Source organism: Cupressus sempervirens, chromosome 9 (assembly GCF_028749045.1).
Source record: "Cupressus sempervirens isolate cs-2001-9-10 chromosome 9, ASM2874904v1, whole genome shotgun sequence".
In the NCBI taxonomy this organism is placed as follows: domain Eukaryota; kingdom Viridiplantae; phylum Streptophyta; class Pinopsida; order Cupressales; family Cupressaceae; genus Cupressus; species Cupressus sempervirens.
Window position 1 is genome coordinate 512,448,484 of NC_143126.1, and position 11,933 is coordinate 512,460,416.

Genomic DNA, 11,933 nt, shown 5'->3' on the forward strand with positions numbered 1-11,933 from the left:
AAATTTTTTTGCTATAGAAGAGTTTAAATAGAATGAAATCATCTTACAACATTTAACCTTAAGAAAATTATGATCAAATGAATTATGTTCATATGTATGTCTCTTGTGTTTATGTTATTCATCTTATTTAATTTTATGCTCTATCCTTTCATACTTTTAGGTGAAAAGTACATTAAAACCCAAAAATACTTACATCATACGAGGGAGTTGCCCCTGTCAAACATAGAGGAAGATTCTAATCTGATAGTGATTAGTTCTGATCTCTCCAACTATTGGAATATTTGTCACTTCCCTCAAGGTGAACATGGTCAATTTTATAGAAGCACTTGTAGTGACAAATATGTTAACCAACAGAATCATATCATCAAGGAACAAACTAGTCTGATGTTTTACATTCATTTCAGTTACTATAAGTGTAATGCTCATAATCTTATCGAGATAATTTTTTTCTTCCACATGCAATTTAAGGATTCTATTTCCATCATAGATTGTTTCTATTTTCCTTTTCAATGTACTAGATTTATCACATTCTTAGATTATATTGAAGCAAATTGTTGAGAAAGTAGTGCTTCCACAATTTCTATTGAATGACAATTTTCTTAAGGTTGTGCAAAAGTATGAGTTTGGAGTGGGGATGCACATATTAGGGGAATTTCCCCTAGGCATTTTCTATTTTGTAGAGATGATTTTAATGCATTCTATGTTGCTCTTATTTAATGCCTAGAAAGCTCCAATATGCATCCACTCCATATGGTCATGAGAAATTATATCTTTAAAAAAAAAAAATCATGCTTTACTTGTACTTATAACTTGTGAGCATGTTGTGTTACAAGCCACAAAATTTGGTGGTTTCATAATCATACACCACAAATTTTGTTGGTCTTGGGTTTTCTTAGCCACGTCAATAGGATATGTGTTTTTTCCTCAACCAAAAGAATAGGAAAGGATTGGTTTTTCATAGCCACACAAGATGGTATTGATACAGATGTATTTTCTCTAGAGGAATTTTAGTTGGCTAAGATTTAACTTGGGATTTTTATGACTACTTTACCACCCTCATACTTGGTAGATACCACTATTGAAATAGTTAACGGTTCTCAAAATGTTGATAATGGATGTGACTGGTTATATCTTTTAATTTGAATTTGAACTATCTATATTTTTTCACTTGGATACATGCTCTTGGCCAATATCAGAGTCTTACTGTATGATGGATTTGTGTTGTCTTGCCTTAAATTTTCTATATGCATATTTGGGTTCTCTTAGATGAAACTTCTGGTGCGCTTCATCAATGTCTAGGTGATCCTCACATGGCTTATTGAAGGCACTCGAATGCAATTTTTTGCTTGTTTCTGAAGTGCAATTGTAAATCAAAATGTACACCTTGTTTAGATTGTTAACCTTTTTGGCTAATTTTGATGTAGGAGATAGTTTGTGGTTAGGGCATTTGAGGTTTTCTTGTCTATATGGCTCATTATAATGTATGGGTTAATTTTAGGAATGAGTGATAGGTGGATAACTATATGTGCTTTTGTTGGACACGTTGACAACACAAAGCAATGCTTCATTATGTAGATATTATATTCCTACATCTATATTGTAATATTTTTTTATTAAGGAATGAATGTCTTATTTTTGGTTCTTTCTTCCAGTAATTAATAATATAGATATAAAATTTTGCAATTTTTTTTTTTTAAAACTTGTCAATCAATAACATAATTCAAAGTAAAGTATTTATAAAAATAGAAATATTGAAAATTTTATAATTTTAATTAATTTTAAAACTCTTATACTAGTTTTTTTAAAAAACAGAAATCGTAAAGCCAAAATAGAAACTAAAAATAAATTTAAAATTACCTTATTATAATTCAAGCCCCCAAAAATTATATGGATAAAAATAAGGAAAGCTAAGGTAACTTTCTTATTTATATTTTATAGCCAAAAAAAACAATCTAGAGAGGGCAGAACAAAAAGATCCAAAGAGAGGGCTCACAATTTTTTGGCATGAGAAAGTCATTTTAGAAAGGAAATGACTTAAATATTTTATAGAAATCATAATATTAATAAGTTTAAAGAATATAAATAATTTGTCATAATTATATTACTACATATAGATTATTAGAAAATTATTAATAATTATATTAGTAAATAAACGTGTACATGTCTATATATATACAACAATCTATATATGTATTTCAATGCATTTTATTTTGTACATAGATCATGTAGTGCTCATGATAGATAAATTTAAAAAAAATTTCAATATTTATTTATTTTATTTTATCAGTGTCATGTTAGCCACATCCATATTTGGTATCTTTGAAAAAGGTTGTATCTATATTCAATACCATATCTATGTTTGCATCCATTTATGTGGACCCATGCAACTTTGGAATACACTAATATATCTTTAATAAAAATTAGAACAACTTTACTAACTTTTACATAAACTCACACATTTACTAGTTTAATATAAACACAACATTGAACAATATTTAGAGTAAAATTACAAGATCTTCGAGGAACAATTTTAATTGTAGGATAAGGCTAATATAAAACAATTTCAGTTGTAGGTTGAAGTTAATGTGTATATTTATTTGAAACACTTCATATTATAGCATGGAATTTCTTTTAGAAGATTTACAAGACTTATTAACTAAAAACTTAAAAATTAGACAATGGAGAATAAGAATAACACAATAGAGAAAATGCAATATATTATTAACATCAAATAGGAATGTTAAATTCATAGAAATCTCAAAGAAGCAAAAGTTGAATATTGTAAAATACCTAGAATTGTCTTAAGGACAAAGACACCCAAAGTAAGAATAATACAAATGAAACATACAATATATTAATATTAAATAGAAACAATAAACTCGTAGAATGTCTAAGAAAGATAGAGCTCCACTCTAAAACATCAAGAATCAGCTTGATAACACAACCAAATCAATAATAACAATAAAGTGTAACATCAACCACCTAGACTATATATGTCTACCATTAATACATAGTAACTCACATAAACCCACAAGATAAAATAGAAGGGGGAGCAAATGAACTAATGAAAAGGAAGAGCTCACATAAACCCACAAGGTAGAATGGAAGGAGCAAATGAGCTAATGAAAAGGAAGAGATGGGGCGAAGAATGGAAAGGGAGGTGGTAAAAATAGGACTACATAGAAAGAGAAGGTGGGGAGTAACCTACACAAACTTACTAAGGAAAAATATAGGGAAGAAATGGACTATTTGGAAGGAGGAGGTGGGGTGAAGAATGGGAAGGGAGGGAAGGTGAAAGCAAAGGGAGACAAAGGTGGAAAACTAAAACTAGGGATACTAGGAATACTTGTTGGAGGAGCCAAAGGCAAAGGTGGGAAACCTGCGAAGGGAGGGGCAAGAGGCAATGGTGGGAAGCCAGCGAAGGGAGGGGCCATTGGAAGTGGTGGGATAGTAGGAACTGTGGGTAGAGAAGGTGGGGAAACCGTAGCCTTTGATGTTTCATCAGTTTCTGCCATTTCCCTACCACGTACAAATAAGTTGAGTGTATCTTCCATCATACATTGTGTGGGAACGTTTTGTGGGTGGTAGCTTAAGTATCCAGCAGTGTAGGTGCGGACTCCTTCCTCGGCTGATAAAAGAGTGATCTTGGCGGGTGTGGAGATTGATGGAACGTTGCATGGTGAACCATCGGGCCTTCTTATCAACTCCACCCGACACTTTGAAAGGAAGTTTGATGATGGAATTTCTATTTTGAACTCCCCTTTCTCATCACTTTCTCCCTCCACACGGATTGAGCTTCTACTTCTTCTACTCATAGAGCATTCCACTGCTACACGTGCACCTGCAATAAGAACATTCTCCATTTTTATGAATAGATGTCTAGATTTACAAAATAATGTTATACGTTTCTTTTGGTTAATTGGGTATAGAAACATGAATAAGAGTTCGATATGAAATTTATAAGCAGAATCATAAAACAAGTTTTAGTATCTTATCTTTTGAGAAACACTTTAACATTAGAAATCAATTCAAGAAGAAGATCAAGGCTCCATTTGGTTGGGGAAGATGACTTTTTGACATAATCAGGTTATCTTATAACCAGGTTTTCGAAAACCTGGTTTTGTGGTTTGGAAAGCCAATGGTCCGTTTGGTTGACACGGAAGATGAATATACTGTGGACCCCACAATATTATTAAAAAAACTGTCATAAAATTCAAAACCTGGTTTTAATTTCGAATTCCACCTTTTTACTGGAAGAAACTTCTTCCAATTTTTGACCAAATTGGAAGATGAAATTGAAAACCGGGTTATAATTTTAACCAACCAAACAACAAAGTTTTTTTGCAAAACCTGGTTTTGCCCCTGATAACCCGGTTTTGACCCTCATCTTCCAGCAATCAATTCAAGAAGAAGATCAAGAGAACACAAATAAACCACTCCTATATAGGAAGATACAATTTAGAATTATACGTTCTAGTTTTTAATCCTTTTGAGATTGCAACACAGGTGTCCATAACTGTTTAATTGGTTATGTACACAACTTCGTATACTTATTACACATTTTTTCAAATGAGAAAAAGTGGATAAGATTCAAAATTACGTTCTTAAAGTCTACATTAGATTAACATGGAACATAAAATGAAAAAAAAAATTACAAAGTTGTTAGATGAATAAAATAGTAATAAGGAAAAGAAGAAAAATTCAATCATTGGACTTTTGTCATAAATCCCCACAATAAATCATTTAGAAAATATCAAGGAATAGAATCAAGAAACCTCATCACTAGAAATCAACTATAGAAGATCAAGATAGCACAAATAAATCACCTCTATAGTAAAAATCAACTTTGGATAAGAGATTAGAACTTGAATCTCCAAAATAAGTTGTCAATGATATAACAATCTATGCATGATTCTATAAGACTTACAATTGGACTTACTAAAAAAAATGGGTGGATATAAAATCACATTCTTAAACTTAACATAAAACATAGAAGCAATTACAAATGTGCTAGACAAATAAAACAATAATAAGAGATAGAGAAAGATTTCAATCATTTGACTTTTGTCATAAGTCCATTCTAGAAGTAGGACACAAAGAAGCCATGCCTTCACAATCAAATTCAACTATTAAAAACCAAGAGAAACAATTTAGAATCATACAGTAGATGACACTGTAGAATTAGAATTTGGGTCTTCGCAATAGAAATTCAATGCTTTAACTACTCATCTCTTTACACTTACTACACATGACAAATAAAAGTATGCAGATACATAATTTCATCTTAGAGTCGACACAAAATTAACCTCTTTAAATGGAAAAAAATAGAGAAAAATTTACCGAAGTCTTTCAATGAATAAAACAATAATAAGAAAAAAAGACACTGTAATCTACAAGATATCACGTCTTGCTAAATGCAAGATTCAAATATCATAAGAAATAAGACCTAGATTATTCTCTTGTACGAACTTAGCAGAATGGACACCCTCAATTCTTTAACTTTTTAATGAAAGAAGTTCAGCCTAAGACTTGTACTTCAAAGATACCAATGATTAGATTTTTGAGATCTTTCACATCCAACTCATTCTTTTAAATTTATTAGATAAGAGAAATGGGTATTGTCCAAAACATAGCATTTAATCAAAGAAGTTAGAGATTATTCACTAACATATCAAGAAATTATGATAAAGGTTTTGTGGGTATCCATTACCAGATATGAAATAGCTAGAGTCGGAGAGCCTGTTTTGTGAGCAAGTGTCACAAAACACAGTTCCCTGAACTACCACAGCAGAAGGCTTCTCTTGACGTCCATGGCAGAAACTCGTGCTGATTAAAACTATGGAAATCAGAAAAAACACCGTGCAAGAGAGCTTAGATGCCATTGTTGCAAAGAAAGCTTGGTGGAATAATATGGGACGCTCTTGAACAACATTTTATAGTCCACTGGCCGGCAGTATTGCTTGGTGAAATTTTCTCACACGGCATAGGCAGATCACCCAACAGACTTTTATCAAATAAATGTTTAAGTGCCTTCAAACACACGCAATCCACATGTGAGGGCTATGTTGAATTCTTATCAAATATATGTAGATGTATTAAATGGAGAGTTAGATTTGAGAGACTGGCCTCAAAGAGAGCAGGATGTTTGGTCGCTTACTTGACAAAGTTGTACGTAATCTAAATTAGTTTGGCTATCTAACTCTCAAAGTTTTCACCAAGTCACGAGATTCTTACAGTTCCTCTTGAGGTTGTTCCAGATGTTTGATCATCCTGCCTAAAGCTTTTCTTCCTGGTTGGCCACTCAAATTCTTCAATCAGACAGTCGCTTGTGAATTTTCTATAGGGCCAATCAGATTAAAAAAAAGGGCAAATTAAAGATCCATTCACAAGGTCGTGAGAGTCAAAAAGGTGGTGAGAGTAGTTGTTTGATGGTGTATTGGTAGTGGTTGTATTATTGGATATCAAGTGGACTCACACAAATGACTCTTCATAAGAGTTTGAGTTAATTGTTATTCAATGATCAGATGACCTAAATTTAGATTTATTGTATTCTCAAATTTCACATTATTTTATTTGTGATTTGATTTATTATTGTGCATTGAGACAATCTAACTATGAAGGTGTTAAATCATTTTTATTTTTATTTTAAATGTAGGAGGTATTCTTGTGTTTGAGTTTGATGTCTAGGATTCTATGTGTTTGGTACTTGGGACAAGCTAGGGCAAGACTAATCTTGTAACTAATACTGTATGTTTAAAATATTTTAAAGGTTGATGTTAATAATCTTAAAATTAGTTATTTTGACAATGATATTAATTACATGAGTGATAGTATATATATATATATATATATATATATATATATATAAAGAATTATCTAATGACACAACTTAATACAAATCTTTTTTACAACAAGATTATAGAGTTTAAATATACTGAAGATATTCATATCAATTATCACATAAGAAATATATAGAGTATGACTTCATGATTTATAGTTTATAAATATATTTTACATTACTATTAATGATTCCATTGAAAATTAGGAAAATGAGTTTTACATTACAATAAAATTCAACTTCTAACAACTTTTCATTTATGCAAAAAATTGATGAATATACCTTCTATCAAATGTTATAATTTATGATCTATTGAACCCTTGTTATGCCACCTTTTAAAACATTCCACTTGAACCCCCCTTTACATGTGTAAAATGTCAATATTTGTATAAGTAAGGATGATTTAGTATATTTACATTAAAACTAGAAAGGTGAAACTTTTTCCTATGCATGCTAGACATAGATCACAAATCCAATTCAAATGATTTCTCCTAAGATTTCATCTTATGACTAGACACCTCCTCATGAATTGTGTAAGTGACCCATGTTGATGAGTGTGTTGCAATATAAGCTTTGAAATCCTTAAATCCTTCTAGGACCAATAATTTCTTATACACATAATTGAGTGTTGCATGATTCAAATGTGTGGCACATTTCATATAAATATATCTATATCTACACACACACACGCACGCACACGCACACGCACACACGCACTAGAGATTCTCTATAATTTACTAGAAGGTGTTCTAATAAATGAATGGCATCATATAGTAAATTTATTTTTTTCTAGACCATATGATCTAAAGGAATATTATGACGATAAACTACTTCTATAGCAATATCACAAATAGTTCTATAGAAACAGGAGTCAATGAGTTTGACTCAAAAACTACATAGTTAAATCGTGATAGCAATATCAAAATTACTTCAATGCCAAGCATATAGAGTTTGTGGTAACTAAAAAAAATATAACATATGATAAATACATTTGGTCAATGTAACATTACACATTAATATCAAATGTGTCAACATCAAACATATCAAATAGTAAAAAAGTGGGTCTCTTATTTTTGTTTGATATTTTTTACTAAAGGAAAGTTATAGTAGTTCAACCTTGTCTATGAACATCTATGTCCAATTATCATAGTTTCATATCTTGACTAAATTAGTATTCTTCAAAAAAATTTCTCCTCATGTTTTCAATTTTCTTGTCCATATTTTTTGAATATCTTAAGCTTAGTTTTTTGGGGATTATTTTTGTCCAATTAATCTATAAAATTCCTTCTATTTTAATTCCTTGATAATACTAATATTAAATAACATCATATACTAGTTATACATGTAATAGATCCTAAAATGTAAGCAACCTTCTTAGGCACTCATTTTTAGCCCCATTTTAATATGTATGAGTTCCCACATTGATTTAACATCCTTCTAACCCTTATGCATATATTAAATCAGCATTCTTTGTTCAAAACTCAAGATTGGATATAATTTTTGTGCATAATTTCCTATTTTTATACCTAGCACACAATTCATCTTTGAACATCTAGGACCTTTTCATGTATTTTTAAATTTCAGAATTCTCCTTGATCTTATGGTGGATTGTGACTTCCAACACCCCTTTTTGGCTCTCTTCCCTAGGTCTTAAAAAAATCAAATAAAATATACCTACACAAGATCGACCATGTTGAACTTATCCTAGGGAGTTGTTCTTTATTGAACTTTGGGCTTTAGGGTTTTTTTTTTGTTTTGTCTAGGACCTTTAATTAAGGTTGTCCTTATGAAATCTTAGCCCCAAAATGAGTATTTAAAGACATCAAACCTTCTCAATTTCACATCTGCAATCCATGATTACATGGTGCAATAAGGATAGGTGGGACCTCTAAAGATCTATCCAATCATTTCATCAAGAGTAACATAATACATACAGTGAAGAATAATTTAGAGACTAGCAAGATCAACCCTCTTATTATCAACAATTCAATTATAGTGAACCCTCAACATGCACTCATATATTCCAAACATAGACACTTGATTATACAATGAGATCTCAACTGTTAATGTTGAGGAGGTTATCATAATCATGATAACCAAAATTTCCTCACATAAGGATTAATTGCAATAGCCTATAAATCCTTTGAAAGTGTCAAATAAATTGACCAAATCAAGATAACATTCTTCAAGATTAGGAAAACATGTTCAAATTATAGGATAGGGCCCAAATAATATAAATTTCCCTCAAATTGATGAAATGTGAATATTTATCTAAGAGATAAATTGGCCAAGGAGCCAAGAACATTAGGATCTACACTATTAAGCTTCTTTGATTGGTAAGAAAAATTTTGAGATCAAAAAGCACAAAATGACCACAAAAAATATAGAAAAATTGTATTTTCTTCCAAGAATCTACAAGATATCATCCAAAAAGTAACACATCAACTAGAGAACCTAGAAATAGCTTGAACACAAATCTAGGAACATGCCATGAGGTTCACAATAGTTATAACTTCAAACTAATAGTTTGCTGAAGAAAACTAAGAGACTGTACAATTCAAAAAATAGGAAAATAAATATTTTTTTCTGATGCAAGATTTTTAAGAAAATCAAGATGCTCCTGTATATGCTACTTTAGTATGTTAGAAACACTAAATTAAAACAATCAAAAATGCATTTGCATACTAATTTAACATAACTTCATGAGAGACAAAGTGAAGTCCTTAAATGAGAATATGAGCCATGGATAGGCTCTCTCAATGAGGATGATCACTTGATGTAGAGGTGTGTCTAATAGCTAAGATGGCTTGATTATGTATGTATGCTCAAAAGCTCAAATGGGATTCAATGGAGGATTTTTGATAGATTTTGGTGAATGGATTTGATGTAAAAATGGCTTCTCAAAATAGAATTATGGCTTTACTTTCTAGATTGTGTTAAAATGGCTTGATAGAGGATTCCTTAAATAGGCAAAGGGCTTGAGGGATCAAGGGCTAGGATGCAATGATGGGAGAAAGCTTATGGAAGGTTTAGATTGAATGAGAGGAGAGCACATGGATTGTGCTTCCTTACAGCCAATCAGGGAGTGACACATGTCACAAGGTCATTGGTTAGAGCAAGAGGAGTTGAGGGGTCAAAAAAGGAGGCTCAAAGCTCATAAAGACCCTCATAATGGCTTCTAAGAGCAATGAATGGTCTTGTAAGAGTCATTTATGGCTTTGTGGGCTTCATAAAGTTTTATGGTTGGGATATTTGTGAGAGAATTGAGATATTTTGACTTGGGTTGGATTAAGAAAGTCTTAAGCTTGACTTAGGAATGTGCAGATGATTAAGGCTTGGATTAGGCTTGGGTTAAGATTAGATTAGGCTTGTTAGAGATGGGCAAGTGGATGGTATTTAATGAGGGTGGGTGAAGGAGGAGATATTTATTAACTTTGGCTTGGGTTTGCAAGTCTTAACCCATGTTTAGGGAATGTGACAAGGTTGGGGGGGGATTAGAATTAGGGTCAAAGATAAGGATTGACATCTTCTAGAAGAGTCTAGGCTTTGGATGAGGATGAAGACTTTCTAGAAGAGTCTAGAACTTCCTAGGATGAGGATAAATAAGGTTTTAGGAAATAAATAAAGTTTTATTTATTTCAAGGGTTTGGGTTGAGGAGATATTTATTAAAATATTTTTAATAAACATGAGGATTAATATTTAATCTTAATTAAATATTTTGAGTTGGGATTAGGGGTAAGAAATGATGGGATTAGCCTTTAATCAAAATTAAATAAGGATTAGAAGATTTTGGAAGAGGTTAGTGGTCTTAAGGAAATTGGCCAAGTTATGGGCAAAAAATAAATTATATATTTATTTTGAAATTTTTGGTCAATTTAATAATTAAATAATTAATAAATAAGGAAATAATGTTTAAATAAGATTTAAACATTTTTGGGAGGGATTCCTTAATTAAATATTTTTAATTAAGATAAAGGGACTTAATGGCATAAAAAATTAATTAATTATAAAATGATGATGTCATCAGGGACTTTTTTTAGAAAATAAAAATATTTTATTTTCTAAAGGATTTTTAGGTGTCTACAGCTCCTACATCATTACATCACACATATATGCAAGATGTCATACATTCATTATGCAATCAAGAGATTCAAGTTCAAGCAAGCTCCATGGATAAAGACATTCATTACCAAACAATGAATCCCATTAAGAACTCAATTGCAAGGAATCCATCAAGCATTTCAAGTATTCATTCCATCATTTACATCATGAATTAAAGGATTTTCCTAACATATATCTAGATTTTCTTTCCCACTGGATGCCAGGAAGAGGTGTTCAACATCAAGGATGAAGATGCATGTTCTACTAGAAATTTGGCTAAGGTAATGTATCTGGGTTGTCATTTATGGAAACATATAATCTATTTCGAGATGGAAAAAGATATTTGAATAAGTTCATATGTTGGTTTTAATTGATTTGAAGTATTAGGTAATATGGTGTTAGAGGAAGGTGATCCTCCAGTTTCTTCATCCAATGTGGTTCGTTTAGTTAAGGGGGTTACTATCCAAGACTCTCCTAGGGTAGACCATGATACATTTGTTTAATAGAGGAATGAGACCACTCTTGGCCCAATGTCAGGGGCTATTGTGTCATCCCCTACTCCATAAGACAATGATATTCTCTTGGTGGATTTGGTGAAAGATGTTCTTGATTCCAGTAAAAGTAAGGGATCTCTTGAACTTGGCTTGATGAAAGACCATTCAAAAAAGACTCTTTTTCTACCCTTTCAAAGAGTGGCTACAAAATTGATCAAGAGAAAATTAAACTAACAGGAGATTTATGGGTAGATTCTAGGGTTCTCAAGCCCATGGAAGAAAATTTTCTCCACTCTACACAATGATTTTACTCTCATGGAATGTTAGAGGGTTAATCACTCTCCCAACATCCTCTGTACTTAGGAGACTAAGCTTTTAGTAGATTCTTTGGTTTGATGTTCTTCCATTATTGGCTTCTTGGTTAATGTCAATTTGTTTGGTCTTTGGGGATCTCTGGTGGTCTTTCTATGTGTTGGAACCCTTAGAAAATTACCCTTTA

The 11,933-nt window shown here is 31.6% G+C and overlaps 1 protein-coding gene across 1 annotated transcript; it reads right to left on the reverse strand.

Moving 5' to 3' along the window:
• Positions 1–2,829: 2,829 nt before the first annotated feature.
• LOC149539609 (pollen-specific protein-like At4g18596) lies at positions 2,830–5,972 on the reverse strand. The gene is made up of 2 exons (XM_089800834.1): positions 5,711–5,972; positions 2,830–3,841 (listed from the first exon to the last, which is right to left on the reverse strand). The coding sequence occupies exons 1-2, from the start codon at positions 5,880–5,882 to the stop codon at positions 3,246–3,248; spliced, it is 768 nt and encodes a 255-aa protein (XP_089656960.1). The 5' UTR covers positions 5,883–5,972; the 3' UTR covers positions 2,830–3,245.
• Between the last annotated feature and the right edge of the window lie 5,961 nt (positions 5,973–11,933).

What these genes read in the sequence shown, in the direction of transcription:
- LOC149539609 (XM_089800834.1), bottom strand. Translation starts at nt 5,882, where the DNA reads ATGGCATCTAAGCTCTCTTGCACGGTGTTTTTTCTGATTTCCATAGTT. An exon ending in CTCTAGCTATTTCATATCTG is followed by an intron (nt 3,842 to 5,710) that starts GTAATGGATACC and finishes TTCTTATTGCAG; the next exon opens with GTGCACGTGTAGCAGTGGAA.